The sequence below is a fragment of the Ictalurus punctatus genome, chromosome 2, assembly GCF_001660625.3.
Source record: "Ictalurus punctatus breed USDA103 chromosome 2, Coco_2.0, whole genome shotgun sequence".
Lineage (NCBI taxonomy): Eukaryota > Metazoa > Chordata > Actinopteri > Siluriformes > Ictaluridae > Ictalurus > Ictalurus punctatus.
Genome location: NC_030417.2, coordinates 4,719,038 through 4,740,869, shown reverse-complemented (window position 1 = coordinate 4,740,869; position 21,832 = coordinate 4,719,038). Strand labels below are relative to the sequence as shown.

The 21,832-nt window shown below is 38.6% G+C and overlaps 3 protein-coding genes across 8 annotated transcripts in view; all 3 read right to left on the bottom strand.

The window, feature by feature from the left end:
* Window positions 1-13,374, bottom strand: part of LOC108261631 (transcriptional protein SWT1) — a 132,682-nt gene extending 119,308 nt beyond the window's left edge. The window contains exon 1 of the mRNA XM_053686746.1: window positions 13,081-13,374. The gene's annotated coding sequence lies outside the window, so the exon portion shown is untranslated. The remainder of the gene's footprint in view (window positions 1-13,080) is intronic.
* The window catches only part of LOC108261157 (transcriptional protein SWT1), a 106,300-nt gene that overhangs the window by 29,654 nt on the left and 54,814 nt on the right, over window positions 1-21,832 (bottom strand). The gene's annotated exons all lie outside the window — the stretch shown is intronic.
* On the bottom strand, window positions 9,038-11,667 carry LOC128635197 (transcriptional protein SWT1). 2 transcript variants are annotated; one of them, XM_053686881.1, is made up of 3 exons: window positions 11,059-11,667; window positions 9,551-9,719; window positions 9,038-9,442 (listed from the first exon to the last, which is right to left on the bottom strand). In XM_053686881.1, exons 1-3 carry the CDS (start codon window positions 11,180-11,182, stop codon window positions 9,349-9,351), a joined length of 387 nt encoding a protein of 128 aa, XP_053542856.1. In that variant the 5' UTR covers window positions 11,183-11,667; the 3' UTR covers window positions 9,038-9,348. The 2 variants fall into 2 exon arrangements, with proteins under 2 accessions (XP_053542856.1, XP_053542863.1); XM_053686888.1 differs by having other exon boundaries at window positions 9,045-9,446; window positions 11,059-11,660.

The following is a 21,832-nucleotide window of genomic DNA, read 5'->3' as shown; positions in this document are numbered from 1 at the left end:
GTGCAAAGAGAAAATTTACTTTATTATATATATATTTTTTTTTCTATATTTTATCAATCTATATTTATTATACACCCAGGAAGCTCTGCTGTTGACATTAAATGGTGTTATGATGCTTTCCAGGTTGACTTACTTAGAGTGAGTTTGGTTTTAACGTTTCATGTCATATTAACATTATTTTATGGTTGTTCACCTAATTCATAATGCTAATGAAACAAAGAGACAATCTACTTATATATAAAATTAGTCTATATTTATGAACACTACAGTGTTACCAAAATAAATCATAGATTAGACTCAAATCCAATCTGATAGCATTCAAAAGTTCAGGTCAGTCTGATACCCATATTCGGTATTTATTGCGATTTATAACTTGATTATGACAAAATGACTTCTAGAGTAAAATCCTACACCCTGGTAAATGGAGTAAACTTTTTTGTTACATATTTAACTATAATTCATTTGAACACTGATCAAGTCTGTTTTCACTGAATATCAACTTTTATTGTGTATTTAAATACTTTACCTTTAACATGAAGCCTGATGTCTCTGTATTCCTTCTCAGTGCTGCACCTGTAGTCTACCGCATCCTCTTCTCTCAGGTCAGATATGAGCAGAGACAGATTAGCAGGAGAAATGTCATTAAACAGATGAAGTCTGCCACGGTAGTGTTCATCATGTAACACTTCTGTCGCAGGTCCTGTTCTGAAGGTCTCCCAGGTGAATCTCTGAGGTTTGATGTTCAGGTCAGAGCAGGAGCAGGGGAACAGCACTGAACCACCTGTGTGTCGTGTGATTGTTGTCGGAATATCAGCAGAGAGAAAACAGCCTACAGAAACAAACATACAAAAACTCACAATCTACTGAATACAATATGAAGTACAACATTTCACAATGAAATTTTAAGAAAAATACTTCAATACATTAAATTCCAAAATCTTGAACCTACTACACGGCAAAACGCAGATCAGGAAAGTGAACTGAATTAGTCATGTAAAGTGGGCGGGGTTAACAGACTGAGGTAAATTCGTTGCCGTTAGCTTGGCCGGCTAAGGCATGATGGAGATCACAAAAAAGGTTTCAAACGCTGTGACAACTGTTTTCTTGTTTATACCTTCAACAAGTTAATAATTTATTCGGGTATTGTTAAACAAGTCCTGTTTAACCAAGGTTTAATACTTAAAAAGAGCCGACGCGCTGTCTTCCGACATTTTTTTCTGATCTCGTCCGCACCAGTCCTGTTGCATTATGGGATTTTTGACTCGCGTAGTGTCCATCGGTTGCACGCTGCAAAATCTCACCAGAAGCAGTACACCATCCGGGTATTTCTCTCCTACTGAGAATTCGGACATAACTACTACCCCTCTGGTGTACTGCTGTTCGCCTACTGTGTAGTAGGTAGTACACCATTTCAGACGCAGCCAGCGTGTTACAACTACACAATGTGCAGATTTCTTTAAACTGACCACTTTCCAGTTTTAACAATTATTTACACACATTTCTCAATACTATGTTCACTTCTTTAAAACTTTTTTTTTTTTAATGTGAACATAGTACTGACAAATGCATTTAACCAGTATTTAAAAATAACAGTAAATAAGGCATAATGCAGGAAGTGAAGATGGTCACTGACAGAGAGACAGCAGAAAAAGGTGTGAAATTCACACGCATCTATTTACAGCTAAGACCAGAATGAAGAAGTGACAGTTACAAGTTACAGGAAAAGAACTTTTCTATTACACTTTATATGAGTTATTATAGATACATTCACTAAGACAGAGATTGTGAGAGATGTAATTCAGTAAATGTGTAAAAACATACACTGTAAGTATTATAGGGATGTAAAATAATCTCACTGTAGATCTGTTGGTTCTATTAATATTATAACAAGTAAGTAAAGTTATTCTTAATTAAAACTCTAAATGATAAATATTTGATCATTTTACTAATATTCTCTCTCCTTTCTGTAATAGAAAGACTGATTCTTCTACACACACCAGTGAAACACACGCTCACACACATTCACACATTCTCACACACACACACACACACACACACACACACACACACACACACACACACACTGTCACACTACCGGAGTGTCTCTCTTTTATATACTTTGGTTTTCAGGAAATAACTGCTGTGTCATTTCTCATTTTTGAAAATCTCTTTCATCACTCTTTCCATGACTCAATTTCATTGTATATGCAGTATTAATATTTATTCATATATTTTTTCATGTGGTGGTTTTATCATATTCATAGTATCATTGTTATCTGTCTTAGGTGCCTCTTTCTCAGTTGCTCAAGTGAAGTTTGTTAGATGACCCCTAGGAAGCCTGAGGGACCGAGTCAACACAACAGAAGACTTCAGGAGACAAACTTGTTCTGAGGTATTACAACGTGACGAAACTTCCTTTTCAATTCAATACAAATGACACATGACACTTTTTATGAACTGAAAAAAATACTATAACCACTTAGAGTAATAATAATAATAATAATAATAATAATAATAATAATAATAATCATCATCATCATCATCATCATCATCATCTAAACTAGATCATGTGACCTTAGTGAGTATATTAAAAATGGGAAAAGTATGTGAACCTCTAGGATTAGCAGTGTAATCTGAAGGTGAAATTAGAGTCAGGTGTTTTCAATCAATGGGATGACAATCAGGTGTGAGTGAGCATTCAGTTTTATTTAAAGAACAGGGATCTATCACAGTCTGATCTTCACAACACATGTTTGTGGAAGTGTATCATGGCATGAACAAAGGAGATTGCTGCCCCTTTGCAGTTTGCTAAAGATCACGTGGACAAGCCAGAAGGCTATTGGAAAAATGTTTTGTGGATAGATGAGACCAAAATAGAATTTTTGGTTTAAATGAGAAGCGTTATGTTTGGAGAAAGGAAATCACTGCATTCCAGCATAAGAACCTTATCCCATCTGTGAAACATGGTGGTGGTAGTATCATAGTTTGGGGCTGTGTTGCTGCATCTGGTCCAGGACGACTTGCCATCATTGATGGAACAATGATTTCTGAATTATACCATCGAATTTTAAAGGAAAATGTCAGGACATCTGTCCATGAACTGAATCTCAAGAGTAAGTGGGTCATGCAGCAAGACAATGACCCTAAACACATGAGTCATTCTACCAAAGAACGGTTAAAGTTAATGTTTTGGAATGGCCAAGTCAAAGTCCTGACCTTAATCCAATAGAAATGTTGTGGAAGGACCTGAAACAGTTCATGTGGGGAAACCCACCAACATCCCAGAGCTGAAGCTGTTCTGTACTGAGGAACGGGCTAAAATTCCTCCAAGCCGATGTGCAGCACTGATCAACAGTTACCGCAAACGTTTATCTGCAGTTATTGCTGCACAAGGGGGTCACACCACATACTGAAAACAAAGGTTCACATACTTTTGCCATTCACAGATATGTAATATTGGATCATTTTCATCAATAAATAAATGACCAAGTATAACATTTTTGTCTCATTTATTTAAACAGGTTCTCTTTATCTACTTTTAGGACTTGTGTGAAAATGTGATGATGTTTTAAGTCATATTTATGTAGAAACATAGAAAATTCTAAAGGGTTCACAAACTTTAAAGCACGTCTGTATGTGTGTGTGTGTGTGTGTGTGTGTGTGTGTGTGTGTGTGTGTGTGTGTGTTCTTGCTTGCTATAATCACTAGACTAAAATTAGTCCTAGCTATGCCCCTGGTCTCAGCATGTCAGAATAACCACATTACTGTGGCCAGGGCAGCATGGGGGCTGATGGGAGAATGGCTACTTCCTCTTTCTCACAGCATCAGTTAACCGACATTGTGCCATGCACAGAGAATACTGAGTAATACTCCACACTCAATGAGCACATAGTCATACATCCCTTAAAATCTTTTTTATACTTGGTTACAAATGTTTCACAACACTGAGGTCCCTCCCTCCCTCTCTCTCTCTCTCTCTCTCTCTCTCTCTCTCTCTCCACAGGAGCACCTTATCATTCCTAACACAATGACCTGAAAAACACTAATATCAGGTAACACACTGAAAACCCCAACAAGTCGACTGTACTCAACTGATTGAATAAACTTGTTCCCTCAATTTAGGGCGTACTCACACTAGGCCCGGTTGTCTTGTACTGTGCCCAAGTACGACTGCCCCCCACCCCCCGCTGACCTGCACTCACATTGTGCTTAACGTTCTGGGCCTGAACACGCTTACATCATTAAGATGCAGCTTTTTGTTTGGAAGAAAACAGGAAGAAAATCTCTCTGGCACATCACAATGGAGTCCATCATTGTAACGTTACTTATTTTTTTTAGGTTCGCTTTTACTTGACTTTTGAATTATTTTTTTGACTGTTGGTATGTATGCTTATTTTTATGACTTGTGTCTACATGTGATTCTCTGTTTTTCTCTGAACAACGTAAGGTGGATCAGTTTGTTAACCTCCTCAAAAGGCAAAAGACACACACGCACACACACACACACACACACACACAAACACGCATGCACTCACACACATGCACACAACTATAACTAGCGGCAATTTATTTTGGTCAGTCCACCTACTGGAGTATTTTAGGAGGTGGGAGGAAACCAGAGAACCCAGAGGAAACCCACATGGACATGGGGAGAACAAGCACAGAAACTCCACACAGACAGAAGCCCGAGCTCAGGACTGAAGCGGGGACCCTGGAGCTGTGAGGAGACAACGCTACCCACTGCATCACCACACTGCTCATAGATCCACAGAGTTCCCCTTTTGTATAGATGGTAATGAATCAAAAACAGAACAGCTGTGTAACGCTAAACTGGAAATTAGCTGTTTTTTTTTTTATTTTTTATTATTTTATAAGTAATGAGAGTGACACAGTTCAGTCCACATAGACCGCTGTTGTAAGTTTTGAAAATGTGAGGACAGTATTGATAAAGGCATGTAACTAATTGTAAAAAAAAAAAAAAAAAAAAAGAAAGAAAGAAAAATCTCTCTTTCGCTCATTATATATATACTCATACATACATACATACATACAGCATGATGCAGGAAGTGAAGATGGTCACTGACAGAGGGACAGCAGAAAAAGGTGTGAAATTCACACGCATCTATTTATAGCTAAGACCAGAATGAAGACGTGACGTACAGGTTACAGGAAAAGAACTTTTCTATTACACTTTATATGAGTTATTATAGATACATTCACTAAGACAGAGATTGTGAGAGATGTAATTCAGTAAATGTGTAAAAACATACACTGTAAGTATTATAGGGATGTAAAATAATCTCACTGTAGATTCTTCCTTATTCATTCGCCCACCTCTCTTCATCAGTACATTTTAGACTGAAGTTAATCAGGAAGAAAAAATCCACATAATCAAAGCTGAACAGGTCTAAATAAGGAGATTATAACACAAGGCATGACGTGTATGTTTACCTTGTGTATAAAGATTACTGCTGTCTTTGGACAATTTGGTTGTTCAGGAACAGGGCTGAACTACGGCCTACGGTAAACCCAGTCTGGACAGAAACCACATGAACTAAACACAAAGCAGCTGAACTAAGAACTGGCTAATATTCTCTCTCCTTTCTGTAATAGAAAATAGAAAATAACTTCACTCACCTGCAGCGACGTGAAACACAACAGACAAAAGATACAAGCACTTCATCATTACTGATTCTTCTGCACACACACCAGTCCCTCTAAGTGACACACACACACTCACTCACTGTCACACTTCCTGAGGGTCTCTCTGTTATATAGTGTGATTATCAGGAAACCACAACAACCACTGTCACATTTTTTATTTTTGAAGAGTGATTTCATCACTCTTTCCATGACTCAATTTACTTTTTATATGCAGTATTAATATTTATTCTAAAAAAAATAAAATAAAATTGAGATATTTTATCTCATGTGGTGGTTTTATCTTACTTCATAGTATCAGCATTGTTATCTTTCTTAGGCATCATTTTCTTAATGCTTGCTTGTAGCCTTTTCTTTAGATGAAATTTTACCTAAATAAACAAATGAATGCATTATAAATTAATCTAAGTGTTTTGAATGTGTACAGTTTCTCCTCGCATTAATGTTTCTATACTCTATCAGCTAAAGTTAAATTTATTAGATGACCCCTAGGAAGCCTGAGGGACCGAGTCAACAGAACAGTACACTGTAGTGAGCTATGGCTACGCGGCTATATAGCGACATCTTGTGCCATAAAGCTGCTACTACAGCTAGTCTACAGATAATTGCTTATTAGGTTTACTCACAAGATAAATTAAAAAATAAATAAATAAATAAAAAAAACACCAGAAATTTAGAAAGGGTACAAAACAAGAATCTAGCATGCAGAATACATCAGATAATAACTACTCAGTAAAACAAATGCAACTAAGGAGGGAAAACACAGAACTTATATATGAGAACCAATCAGGGGAAAGACAAGACAGTTGTGTCCAGAAAATCAGAGGAACCAAGGAAGAAATTCATACTATGAGAAAGGATTCTTGGAAAATTTATTTGTTTTTCACATTTCAGCTCAGAATCAAAAATCACACCAGGGTTCCTCACCTAACATTCCTAACATTGGTGGCTAAAAGGCCCAGATGTAGAGAAAGCTGTTTGGCTAACTTCGATGGACCAAAAAACACCATTTCAGATTTTGTCTCATTAAGCTGCAACACAGTGGATGTCGTCCACACCTTTATTTCATTCAAATAATTAAGCAGAGATGCAAGTTTGGAGTTATCATTACATTTCAGAGGCAGATATAACTGGGTATGGTCTACATAACTATGATATGCTCCACTGTGTTTGAGAGTTTAATCCCAAAGGGAGCATATATAGAGAAAACAGCACAGGGCCAAGTCAAGAATCTCGAGGAACCCCAGATGAGATAGGCTGAGAGCAGGAAATAGAGCTCACTAATTCCACAGCAAAGGTTCTCCTATATAAATAGGATGAGAACCACTTTAGGGAACGCCCATTAATCAGGACTTGACTCCGCTCAGCAGAGCTTTACTGCACAGGTTCTTATCGTTGCTATAAAATAATGGAAATGTTGAAAGAAAAAGTCAAAAACAAAAAAGAACCAAAAACAGTTTAGAGTTAAACCTCAGGGTAATCTCAGTGGATAATCTCACCTTTGTACATTTGTACCTAAGAACTGCTGCTGGACTCATACTTAGATCAGACTATCCCAGGACTCTTCTTCATAATATGCTTCAGGACTGTTTGACTTTTTAGAATATAATGAATTATAACAGCACTATCTGATATCAGGGCTGCTATTTAAACATAAACAGAGCTAAATAAAACATTTGTGACATCCCTTATTATTACTAAAGTTACACCAGATATGTTGTGTTAATACCTCAATCAAGTCCATTTTATTTATTTATTTATTTTTTACTTATGCCTAGCTTTCAATCTAGGCTTATTCCATTAATAATTAAACATTAAACAGTTACAGTGAGGGAAAAAAGTATTTGATCCCCTGCTGATTTTGTACGTTTGCCCACTGACAAAGAAATTATCATTCTATAATTTTAATGGTAGATTTATTTGAACAGTGAGAGACAGAATAACAACAAGAAAATCCAGAAAAACGCATGTCAAAAATGTTATAAATTGATTTGCATTTTAATGAGGGAAATAAGTATTTGACCCCTCTGCAAAACATGACTTAGTACTTGGTGGCAAAACCCTTGTTGGCAATCACAGAGGTCAGACGTTTCTTGTAGTTGGCCACCAGGTTTGCACACACCTCAGGAAGGATTTTGTCCCACTCCTCTTTGCAGATCTTCTCCAAATCATTAAGGTTTCGAGGCTGACGTTTGGCAACTCGAACCTTCAGCTCCCTCCACAGATTTTCTATGGGATTAAGGTCTGGAGACTGGCTAGGCCACTCCAGGACCTTAATGTGCTTCTTCTTGAGCCACTCCTTTGTTGCCTTGGCCGTGTATTTTGGGCCATTGTCATGCTGGAATACCCATCCACGACCAATTTTCAATGCCCTGGCTGAGGGAAGGAGGTTCTCACCCAAGATTTGACGGTACATGGCCCCGTCCATCGTCCCTTTGATGCGGTGAAGTTGTCCTGTCCCCTTAGCAGAAAAACACCCCCAAAGCATAATGTTTCCACCTCCATGTTTGACGGTGGGGATGGTGTTCTTGGGGTCATAGGCAGCATTCCTCCTCCTCCAAACACGGCGAGTTGAGTTGATGCCAAAGAGCTCCATTTCGGTCTCATCTGAACACAACACTTTCACCCAGTTGTCCTCTGAATCATTCAGATGTTCATTGGCAAACTTCAGACGGGCATGTATATGTGCTTTCTTGAGCAGGGGGACCTTGCGGGCGCTGCAGGATTTCAGTCCTTCACGGCATAGTGTGTTACCAATTGTCTTCTTGGTGAATATGGTCCCAGCTGCCTTGAGATCATTGACAAGATCCTCCTGTGTAGTTCTGGGCTGATTCCTCACTGTTCTCATGATCATTGCAACTCCACGAGGTGAGATCTTGCATGGAGCCCCAGGCCGAGGGAGATTGACAGTTCTTTTGTGTTTCTTCCATTTGCGAATAATCGCACCAACTGTTGTCACCTTCTCACCAAGCTGCTTGGCAATGGTCTTGTAGCCCATTCCAGACTTGTGTAGGTCTACAATCTTGTCCCTGACATCCTTGGGGAGCTTTTTGGTCTTGGCCATGGTGGAGAGTTTGGAATCTGATTGATTGATTGCTTCTGTGGACAGGTGTCTTTTATACAGGTAACAAGCTGAGGTTAGGAGCACTCCCTTTAAGAGTGTGCTCCTAATCTCAGCTCGTTACCTGTATAAAAGACACCTGGGAGCCAGAAATCTTTCTGATTGAGAGGGGTCAAATACTTATTTCACTCATTAAAATGCAAATCAATTTATAACATTTTTGACATGCGTTGTTCTGGATTTTTTTGTTGTTATTCTGTCTCTCACTGTTCAAATAAATCTACCATTAAAATTATAGACTGATCATTTCTTTGTCAGTGGGCAAACGTACAAAATCAGCAGGGGATCAAATACTTTTTTCCCTCGCTGTAATAACTCTCCCTCTCTCTCACTCATTAAAAATGTAAATGCTCGTAACAGATTATTGTGTATTGTGACATTGTTTATTGTTAAAAGCACTATTCAAATATCCAAAGGTGTCCAGCAGGCCACTGTGAGCAAATCAGCAAACCAGAAGATGAAAACAAGGTCTTTAGTTCAATTAAAATTAAAAACAATTCCAGATGTGACCCCCAAAGATGTCCTCCTAAAGATGCCTGAACAATTCTGAGTCTTGAATATACGGCTTACATGCACAGCATGATAGTGTCCTCTGGATACAACGTCTTGTACTGGAGACAGCACTGCAGCACCAGATCGTCATTATCCTCCGTGTTCAGCCTGCCTGAAACAATGTTAACAAACAGTGCCATCAGCTGGTGAGCTGCTGCATGCATTCATACAAAGAACAAATGGAAAAACCCACAAAACACAAAATCAGTAGCTCACAGGCTGCGTGAGACACTTGCTGCATGGACTGGCTCCAGAGACGCAGCTCCTGGTTCCTCAGGGAGGTGTAGATGTAGTCCACAGCTGGCCTTTGACAGTTTCCGGCTTTTTAACGAGTCCAGCTCCTGTAGAACCACCCAGGGAACCAGCAGCGTCGGGAACCCCAGAGCTGCAGCACAGAAAGAGTTACTTAACCAGTTAAACCCGATCTCCTTGCTGTCAAAAATCAAATACTGTTTAAATCTGATTGATCAAGTTTACATATTTTTTTCTCTTTATATCAATAGTAGTAGTGTTGTAGTACTAGAGCGATGGAAAAACTGTCCAAAATGCAAAATAAAAATACGCTAAACACTAAAACAGTTTTCTGCATTGAAAGGCTCACCAAATAAAAAACCCACCCTGAACAGAGTATTCTAATTAATAAATATATAACTAGATTTTTTTTTGTATTTGTCAAATATTACATTTGCAGATATGAGAAGTAATTCCAAGTATATCATCTTTCACTCTTCTTTATAGAAGATGTTGACACCACCCACCCACCCACCCACGCACGTACTAACGCAGACATACTCACTGACCACTTTATTAGGAACATTTATGCTCATTCATGCAGGGATGCAATCAGCCAATCACGTGGCATCAGCAGAGTGCATCAAATCACACAGATACAGGCCAAGAGCTTCATTTCATTCCAGTTCAAATTCCATCTACTGAAAGAGTTTTGATACACGTGCTTAAAAGCAAAGTGAATTTTCCTCATAATGGTGAGTTTTATTGGTTACTCGTCCAACAAGTGTGCGGACTAGGATGCCTGAGAAAAACAAGATCTGTCGTACAATCTGTAATTACAATTTCAGATCTTTTTAGAATAATATTTAGAATTAATAAATGGCGCCATCTTGTGGCCGTTTTGAGATTGCGAGCAGGACCGTGACTGCAGCACTAAATCTGAGGGGAGACGATTCAACAACGACATGCACAGGTAAAGTATACTTGCTTTAAATAACTGATGAACTTTATTTAACACAACAGCCGTTAATGCACAAACGAGATGTGTTACATAAACGCTTGCTATGTAGTTTAGGAAATAGAGACGAACTCACAGAATCATGTAATCTGTTCATCTCATCGAAGCTTTTATTTAGAAAAAGAAAAAAAGAAAGAAAAAAAGAAAGAAAAAAAGGACACTTTAGTAACAGTGCACTTTATTTTTTGCACACTTATAGACCATTTTATTTATTCATGTATAAATAAGAGTTGTTTTATTTTGTATGCAAGGAGGAAGTGAAATTGACAAAATTGTTATAAATAAAACGGTTTGTTCAGTTCAGTGGTGGTGTTATCTTTGTGTCAAAAACAGAAGTAAAACAGTAAATAAATATCGGTTCTGGATATACGTTATTGGGCACGTAAACATGCAAATAATCGGGATCGGTTATAAAAAAATAATCAATCTCTAAAATGATCTCTCATACTTGAGCATGTGACCACTGTCCTCCTACCTCCAAGTCCATGGGATCTAATCCTCTTCACAAAGTCCAGGTGGCTGAGGGGAACATTGGTGTCGAGCACAATGAGGAGGTCCTGCTGCTGCTTCTGACCTTGAGATGTCACACACAAAAACATACACAAAACAGCAAAGCACTAGCCTACATGGACACATCTTGATTTGATCTAATAGTTTGTGCATGCAAGTACAATAGAGTCCAGTAGAGTTTGGTATGCTCAAACATAGTCATACACACACATTTTTACTCATATTTTCCTTATTATATCAGGTGCAAGCATTCACTGATTCTCAAGAAGGCAACACAATACATTAAGAGCCAGGGGGGTGTAAACTTTTGAACAGGATGATCTGTGTAAATTATTATTATTATTACATATTATCCTGCAGGTTATTAGTAGGTGGAAGGAAAACCGGAGAACCTGCAGACATGGAAAGAACCTGCGTCACTCCACACAGACAGTAACCTGAGCTCAGAATCAAACCAGTGACCCTGGAGGCATTGCTATTACACACCATACATACCCCACAGCAACACAAACTACCCTCTCTAACTGTACACGCAGGTGAACAAACAAGGTAGGTATCATAAATAATAAAGTGGTAAGTAAGTGTACAGAGTGTGACGGCTGTGCTGTGAGTGGTCCGTCATCTCTGATCACCAGTGGTTCCTTTCTACTGATGGACAAGAAGAAGGTGGATGGCAAACTGTGTAAAGCAAAACAGTATAAAGATTCAGGATTGTATACGTACAAAAGTGATTATATGTACCTAAAAAATAAAATGTGTAGCTTCAGTAGGAAGCTTTTGATAGCAATAAGATGTTAGGTAAATAATAGATTTTAATCTAAATAACAGAGGTTATAAAGTAATATTTTAAGTTTGCTAGGCTGTTTTTTTCTGTATTGGCATAACGTCCTCTGGATGAATGAATAAACCTGAATGGACTACATGTTTATCAGCTTTCTATCATTATAAGGTTTGATCTGGGTTAAGAATGAATGAAAGTTAGATTAGACTAATACTAAGGTCACTAGTTTGCTTCCTTACTAACCGCTTACTCCCTACTAACTCATTTTAACTGTGTTGCTAACTCGGTGCCTTCATTTTTATTTTATTTTTTAAATTTTTTTGCCATTATGTCTAACTAACATTAATTCTTCAAACAGAGCTCATAATTTCACCAAACCTTTAAACTTTAAGCTCTTGTCGTGTCACTGGGATATTAAACTGAGAGAAAATGTCACTTGCCGGAGTTTGACAGACTGGACCGAGTATCTCGCTGCTTCAAATTCAGACGTGTTATTTTTATTCCACTCGTATTCAGGATTAGGATGTAACCCGAACAGCCAATCGGAGCGCAGAAATTGGTCGGTGTTAACCAATCACAGCGCTGGAGGCGGGATTCATCGGAATAAGGGTAGAAATGTAAATAACCGCTCTCGTATTCAAGATTGTGATTGGGTAACTCTGATATCACGTGTGAAGCATGGAGGCTTTAGATTGGCTAGTTTTGCTCTGATGGTGAAACACACAGGATTGTGATTGGATGCATTATTTATTTATTTATTTCGCGAGCAGGTTGTTATCAGTTGAGTTCACAGGGCGCAGGGATGATGTTGTTTGTACCGGAATGCGGAAGTTAGCATCACACTGGTTCCCGAGACAAAAACCTAATAGGATTTTCCCATAGGCTTTTGGATTATCGCAAAAAAAAAAAAAAAAAAAAAAGTTTTGTGATCAACAAAAGTGAACAATACTAACACGTTTTGTCCATCAAGATAATTTTCACAAATAAACAACTTTTTGAAGTTTGAAGCCTAAATACAATCTCCAGAAATACAATGCTAACCGTATGCTATAAACGAACTACACCACAGTCGCTCGACTTCAACGTCACCATCACCAAGCTTCCGACAACTTTTCCAAACTTGATTTAAAAACATTTTCCGTAATACAGATTTACTCTGTGGGTGAATCTTCATCCACATATTTTTTGGAATTGTGCACAACAAACCTGAACCAGTTTATCTGCAAAGTTTTTTCCTGTTCGGCGTGATGACGTTTAATGTCCCCGACAACGTCTGTAGTCCCATTTAGCAACCACCTTTTCCAAATACACGTAAAAGCTTAAAAATAATGAGTAGGGTATTACTGGTGTATTTTATGTCGTAGAATATTTTGAGCTTGTGTTCACCACAGACCTTATTTCAGGCTTTTAACAAAAATCTCATTCAAAAAAGCCATTGACTTCGGGACGATTAAACCGGAAGTACTAAAATGCTAACTCAATTCCGGGTGTTGGCGTTACAAAATGACGTCATCCTTCCATCCCGCTATACAGTCATTAATTCACAATTTTAATTTATTTTATTATATTTATTTATATATTATTTTGATTAATTAAGATGAAACATTTTCAAACAACATTGCAAAACATCCTCACAACAAAGAGTGTAAAGTCCACGAACCAGGCACCATAGCACCAAGAAAGAAGAGGAATAAGACCCTTTTCCTTCCCTTAACCATAGGGGTCTTCTAAATAATAATAATAATAATAATAATAATAATAATAATAATAATAATAATAATAATAACAAAACAACAACAATAATAATAATAATAATAATAATAATAATAATAATAATAATAATAATTCATGAAACAAGGATGTAACTTTTTTCTTTTTCATTATTTTGAGTGATTCTAAGTAAATAAATAATTCTTTTTTGAAAGATGTAAACCAGGACTTCATATATTTCAACTTGTGTACAAAATCTTTCTCAAAAGCAATAAATTGTTAACAAGAAGTTTGACTTTTTTGTCTTCCATTAACATACCAAATACAACATGATTTTGTCTTATTTATTTGTTTTGTGTCTAGGCGTTTAGATACGGTATGTCCTCCCGAAATGTTTTAACAAAACTACACTCAGAATAGATGGTCAGATGTTTCTATATGCTCGTCACAAAAGCTGCAGCTGTTATTGTCGAAATTAAACATCTTTCTTAACTTAATAAGATACACATTATTTAAGACTTTAAAAGGATTTTTTTTTTAAACATTTGGGGGAACAGGAAAGCCAGTGTAGTCTGTCTGACACTTCCTACATTCAATTTCAGGAAATAAATCCAAAATTAAGTTTCTTTTACCTGATACAGGATGCAAAACTTCACCAAACATACTTCTTTAATGACCTGTTTGAGACGATGTTTCCAGAATTTCACATCCATGTATGACGAGTGTAATGTTAAGGCAGTTGTAGAATTGAACAATTTTCACCATTATTAAAATTACTTGTGGAATGGCTTTAACTATACTGGGCAGCACTGTTTAATACATCTACTGATTTCAAAAAATGTGAGGATCCTTGTAATAAAGAAATGCAACCATTTGTGTTATAAAGTTTAAATAATCTAGCGTAAGTGCTGTAACCATAAACTGATGCTCTGTTTTATCAGGAGCTTCGTGAAAGTCAAGAAACAGAACAAACCCATTGTCTACAAACGATGTTATTTATCTGAGGGATAAAAAGTTTGATTGAATCAAAACATAGTTTTCTCTCCCAGCTTTTCTCATATTAATGTTATCCAGCCTAGTTTGTTATAAGAGCAATTTTGATCTTTATTTACAGCAAGCAGAAAATGTCTTTCATAAAGTCCTCCTCTTCTAACAAATGAGTTTTAAATAATTGCATATTAGTTACAAATCTTTAAAGAAGTTATATTTCAATCAAACTTTTTCCATGTATATATAAGATTTCACAAAATGGTGAACTAATAAAAAAAAATTCTTGATACTTCTTCCTGATTGAGCTGAAGTGTTGGAGCATTGAAAACTTAGACCGCAGCGACATCTGGTGGTGTGTAGTAATTATTGCATTCTGATAAAATTCTGTGCTTCAACTGTGTTTATTTATGTGAAAATATTAGGGATGTGATTGTGCTAAAATAGAACTTTCAAATATCATGCTCCACTGTAATTTTGTATTTATTTTTATCACTGCAAATAGTATGAAAATGTATAAGCTACAAACAAGCTACAGGAATTTGACAAATATTTCAAGTAAAAGCTTTAATATATTTTCAAATGATGCGAATATTATATTATTTAAGAAGTGTGTGCACAAGCAAAACCAAGAAGAGCGAGAAACTTAACGTAAAGAAAACAGAAAAAAATGTTTAGACCTGGTGAGATGCCTGGAAGACTTAGAATATGACATAAACAGAAAATAAAAGAGTGTAGACATGATTGTGCATTCAACAAGATCCTTATAGATCATTAAATGAAATCATGTTAATGTCTGTGCAGAGGTTTGCATGTCCTCCTTGTGGTTGTGTGTGTGCGGTTTCCTTTCACTGTCTAAAAACATGCAGGTTTACTATGTTAGATTGCCCCCAGGAGTGAATGTGTGTGAATGGTGTTCTGAGATGGACTGGCGTCCCATCTGAATTCTCCCACCTTGTGCCCAGTGTTGCTGGGATAGAGTTCGAATCCATGACAACACTGACCAGGATAAAACAGTTGCTGAAGAGGAATTAATAAATAAATTAATTAACCCTATAGTTGCACCATGTTGTTTATAAGCCATAGTCCATAAGTTTCCTTCTCTTCTTCTCTTTATGGAAAAGAGGATGCTATGTTCCAGGCAATGTGAGATTTGCTCTGTGCTAAAAGACTGACTGCTAAGGGTGTCAGATGCAATCTATGCCGTGCAACCACAGGATTGGTTCATGTCAGCGGTTCATGTTAGTGGTTTATGCACGATGCCTATTTCCAGCACTTGGTCTCACAGTGGAACAAGCTGCACAATTCATCAGCATGAGGCTGGTTCACTACCACTCTGACAAGTGGCAGACATTATTAAGGACTGACAGCAGGTGTAACAGCAATTCCCCTCCTCACATGTGCTAGAGTCCTTTAAGGCCCCTCTTTAAGATATTATGCAGGATGCTAAATTACAATCATGTCACTTTATGACTTTGTTGCAAGGTCATACACATGCCTCTGACAAGTATTAGCAGTTTATAAAACCACAGTTGCATGCATAACTAGCGTTCTCATGGTACTTCAGAGCCACTGTGAGGCACTCAGCATGTCAGAGGGACTGCAAGACCAGGGCAGGGCAGTGGGGACTGATGGGAAAATGGCTACTTCCTCTTTCTCAAAGTTAATGAAAGTTGTGCCATGCACAGAGAATACTGTGTGATACTCCACACTCAACAAGCACACTATCATGCACCATTTAACATGCTATAAGGACCGTTTTCACAACAATTTCACCACAACTAGTTTAGAAACACACATTCAGTCCAGACAGACTTTCCCACGACAGTCACAAACAAGAACTTCTACAGCAGTCATCTTACGCAAAACAGGGTGATGACAAAAGCGTTCTAGAACATATAAGTGGTGTCTCAGTGGTTAAAGTCTCTGGGTTGCTGATCAGAAGGTCAGGAGTTCAAGCCCCAGCACTGCCAAGCTACCATTGTTGGACTCTTGGGCGAGGCCCTTAACCCCCAATTGCTCAGTTGTATAAATGAGATAAATGTAAGTCGCTCTGGATAAGGGCGTCTGCTAAATGTCATAAATGCAAATAAAAAACAAATGACACAAAATAAATGATAATAAATGACACGAACATTAAAAATATAATTTGCAGGATTATCCATCAGCACACAAATATGATTAAATCTGCTATTTATGGTCAAATAATAATAAAAAAAAGCCACAGTATAATAAACTAAGCCAGAATTGTGAATCCTGTGCTTCCCATTGGTGTGTATTTAATGTACTGCATGTATTCAGTATTATTCTAGATATTTACTGTGGATTAGATTGTTAGAATGCTGGCATATTCAGTTTTGTCTCCAGCGTTGATCTGGACCCGTGCTGCTCCGGCTGTGTTCACGTGGGTTACAGTAGAGTAAGTAACACCAGGTTCAGTCTGTGGAAAGACAGAACCAGAAAATTATACATATAACACACACACACACACACACACAGACACCAGTTTCTAGTGCTTTTATACATCTGAGCAGTTGAGGGTTAAGGGCCTTGCTCATGGGTCCAGCAGCAGAACTGGTATTTGAACTCACAACCTTCCAAGGAGAGGTCCAATGACGCAACCATTGAGCTAAACACTGCCCATGTGGTTCTGATAGAAGCAGCAGAAGATATTTTCCTATAACTCACTGTTCAGTGAAAGCATGTGTGTTTCATGTGTGTTACCTGCAGTGTATCACAAATACAACTAAATGTCTAAAGGTATGAACAAATCTGCTATAACTGTTACTGGAGAAGCCATGCAGAATTAAATGGAGATTAAATTTAGAATACAGTAGGACTCTGATGGACGAGGAGAATTTGATGAATTTTTATAGTTCCTTTTCAGTCATTTATCTTCTGATTCAAAGACTTAAAGATAATAATAAAAATGCAGCTGAGCTCAGGCCTGCATGTACACTAACCTGATCCTTCTGCTTTCTCTTACAGTCCGGACGTCCTTCAGTAATCACCTTCTCTCCACGTCTTCCTCCTAAAGAGAAAAGACCTCAGAAATCACACCTCTAGTGGAAACTACACAATTTCATTTTCCTTATCCAGAGACACTTACAGAAGTGCTGCTGCTTCTACAGGTTTCAGTTCATCTCATCGATCTCAGAATCTGTTTTGTGTGCGTACGTGTGTGTGTGTGTGTGTGTCTGTGTGTGTGTTGTACCTTTGCGTCTCCAACAAATAAATGCCACTACACCGGGTATCACCAGCAGTAAAACCGCCAGAATGCCGAAAACTGTGTAATAAAACACACCAAAATGTTAATAAATGTAATAATATAGATGTGTTTTTTCATTGCTGATGAAAAGTTTTGGCACCTAGAGGGAGGCTGCTGTGTGTTTGCTGTTTATCTTGTTCCAGTGTTGTTGAGGATGATGCAGGTGGAGAGTTTGTTGGTTTACTGTGAGGCGGTTCTGATGGACGTGTTGTGTCTGTTTTCCTTGAGTGTGTTGAAGTTTCTCTTCTTCCTACTGAAAAGACAAAACTTATTAAAACTAATGACTGTTTTTATCACTGTTAGTAATATGGCACATGACACTGGAGTAAAGCATGCTCACAGTCATTAATGAAAACATGTACCTTTAACAGATAATCTGACATCTCTGTTATTGTCCTGTACAGAACATCTGTAGAGTCCCTGGTCCTCTTCAGTCAGGTCTGATATGAGTAGAGAGAGGTTTCCTGGAGCGTTGTTACTGACCAGTTTGACTCTGTTTCTGTGACGTCCAGTCTGTTCAGGGTAAATTTCCTGAAAGTGATTGATTTCATAAAACTGCCATTTTACAGCCTTTGGTTTGTCCTGTAGGTCAGTGCAGACGCAGGGCAGAACTACAGACTCTCCTGTGAACACAGTCACACCCTCTACCACCGTCTTATTCACCAGCTCACAGCCTGTAAACATAATATTTACAGTTAATAATAGAAGTACTGCATTATTAATATTCCCTGCTTGTAAATCACAACATTTTCTGCTGCAAAACAGAAGATATTTTTAAAGGATGAGCCAAATCACCTGTTTAAATTCTCTATATGAATCCAATATCAGGACTCTGATACTGGGGCTTAGGCTTAATCAATCAAATTAAATCAAAATAATTAAAATATTTCTGAGAATATCAGGCCATTGCCATTTCAATGGAAACAGCAGCCACGGATGCATCGGGGCTACAAAAGAAGACTGTAGAAAATGAAATGCACAAAATGATCCTAAATGGTGAAAAAAGGCAGAAATGCTATAGATGGGGTAAATCCTCTCATGATGCAAATGATTGTTGGTTCAAGGAAAAAGTCTGTAGAAGGTGTCACAGACAAGGCCACGTAGAAAGAGTGTGCGAAACAGACAAAAAGCACAGCCAACAAGGAAAACCTTTCAAATGCAAAGGTTTCAAATACAAAACTAAACAAGTGCACAAAGTGTCTGAATGTGAAAACAAATCAGGGAACACAGGCTCTGACGAAGATGATCTGTCATGCCTAGAACTGCATAGCATGACTGAAATAGACAGGAAAATAATATGGATAACAACAAATGTGTCTGGTGTAAAACTGAAAATGGAGCTGGATACAGGCTCAGCTTTGTGTGTGATTTCTGAAGCTGTCTACAACAGACTGTTTTTAAAGCTACCGTTAGAAAAGACCTCGTCATGTTAAAGACGTACACAGGCGAAAAGGTGTCTCCTAAAGGCAAACTGAAGGTAGATTCAGATTTATGTGTTGAAAAGTGGAGGGCCACTCTTTTTGGATGGGGGTGGTTGAGAAAAATCCAGCTTGACTGGCATACCATCAAAGCCCTGAACACATCATCAACAGGCCTTAACAGCACAAACTGTAGCTCTGACCAAAGATTGTCACAGCTCCTGAATGCTAATGCAAAAGTGTTTGGAAAGGGCATTGGTAAACCTAAAGGCATGAAGGTGAAAATTTAATCAGATGAAACAGCGACGACGAGATTTCATAAAGCACGTCCAGTGCCCTATGCACTACGTCCTAAAGTAGATGCTGAACTTCAAAGCTTGGAGGCATCTGCCATTCTCTCCAAGGTTGACTGGAGTGATTGGGCTACACCCATCGTGCCGATAATCAAGAAAGGTGGAGGTGTTCGCATATGCGGGGACTTCAAAGTGAGTATTAACCCTGTACCGTACACTGTGCAGTACCCCCTACCACGAACTGAAGATATTTTCTCATCTCTGGCAGGAGGGGAGAAGTTTTCAAAGGTTGACTTATCACAGGCATATCTCCAAATGGACGTTGAGGAGTCAAGCAGGAAGTTTCTAACCATCAACAGTCAGAAGGGACTGTACCAGTACAATCGTCTTGTGTTTGGTGTGGCATCGGCTCCAGCCATTTGGCAAAGAGCAATGGATCAGGTTCTTCAAGATATACCGGGAACACAGTGTTATCTTGACGACATAATTGTGACAGGCAAGAATGATGAAGAACATCTCCAAAACGTCAGAAAAGTACTTACCAGGCTAAACGTGTATGGTCTACGGGCAAAGAGAGAGAAGTGTGAGTTTTTCAAGAGTGAAATCTCATATTGTGGACATGTCATTGACAAACATGGCTTACACAAATCACTGGAGAAAGTTGAAGCTGTGCTGCAGGCACCTAGACAGGAAAACGTGTCACAACTTAGATCATATTTGGGCCTTGTAAACTATCATCACAAATTTCTCCCAAATCTTGCTACAGTACTGCACCCACTTAATGCACTGTTACAGACAGACTGGCATGTGAGGCGTCTCCATATGGCATTGGTGCCATTTTGTCACACACTACGATCTAAGCGTCTGATTCAAGATTCAAGATCTCTGACGAGTGCAGAACGCAATTATGCACAGGTCGATCGAGAGGCCCTTAGTCTAGTATGGGGCATAAAGAAGTTCCATCACACCTTTATGGCCAAAAGTTCATCTTAGTGACAGACCACCAGCCCCTTGTGTCCATCTTCAACCCCAGGAAGGAAATTCCGGTGATGTCAGCCACATGGTTGGCCAGCTCATGGAAATGTTATGATCCCAGAGTTTTCAGTGAGATGTGAGCAACTGTCTGTACGCCAAGGAACTCTGACGTGTGGCTCTCGTGTTACAGTTCCCGCTAAGCTTCGTACTAGAATGTTAGAGAACCTACACGAGGGTCACCTGGGTACAGTCAAGATGAAAAGCCTCGCTCATAGCTACGTGTGGTGGCAGGGAATAGATAGACGGATCGAGGATCTCACAAAAAATTATATTAGACTAAAACAGAAAATATAGAAATTAAAAAGAAAACCCTCTTTTACAATCGTTGAAAAAACTTGGTGTTGAGAGGACCCGAGCGAAGTGAGCCTGCAGAGATAGATAAGAAAATCCGTGCGTATGTAAAATATACATGCGCACACACACTCTCACACACACAGAAAAAGAGTTTTGAAAACTTTGTGTAGTTTAATGTGCATGCAACAATAAACCAGACGACGGCACTGCTGTTCATGAACAGACAACTGAGATCTCGCTTTGACCTTCTAAATCCTAACTTATGGTGAGAAGTGCAGAATAAACAGTTCAGCAAGTTGACAAGTAAAGCAGCAAGGAGTTTTGATGTTGGACAGCAAGTTTTAGCGTGTGATTATCGAGAGAACAAGTGGACACCTGGGCGAATAGACACAAGAGCTGGACCACTGGTGTACGAAGTGGAAATTTGGGAGCATACGTGGAGACGATCAAATACTGGATGCTCAGCCAAAGAACAACCCTGAACAGTCTGCATTCAATGAAACAGACAGTGTGTGTCCACCAGACTTATCACTTGATTCTAATCGTGACACTAACAAATGTATGACACCTGCAACAGAAACAGTCTCCCTTGAAAAGAACCCTCATGGTACTCCCCAGACACCGAGGCGCTACCCTGAAAGGAACAGGGCGCCACCCAAAAGACTGGATACAACAATCAGCAGGACAAAGTGTGTTGGACTCAGCACTGACGGTTCTCGCTCTATGATGGAGCAACACAGTGGACTGGTGAAGCAGGTCAGAGACTCGGCCCCACTGCTCACTCACATACATTGCTGCGTTCACAGAGAGGCATTAGCTGCTAAGAGAATGCCCACGGATTTAAAGACTGTTTTGGATGATGCTGACAGCAGTTGCTATGGCAACGCACCTGCAAGCTTTGAAGTCACAGATACAGGACTACTTCCCTGGCAGAGAGAACAGCAGAGCTCGAT

Coding starts and splice junctions, on each gene's coding strand:
- LOC128635197 (XM_053686881.1), bottom strand. CDS start 11,182: ATGTTTTTGTGTGTGACATCTCAAGGTCAGAAGCAGCAGCAGGACCTC. Junction 9,720..11,058: donor TAGATCCCATGGACTTGGAG/GTAGGAGGACAG, acceptor TCTGTGCTGCAG/CTCTGGGGTTCCCGACGCTG. Junction 9,443..9,550: donor GCAAGTGTCTCACGCAGCCT/GTGAGCTACTGA, acceptor TGTTTCAGGCAG/GCTGAACACGGAGGATAATG.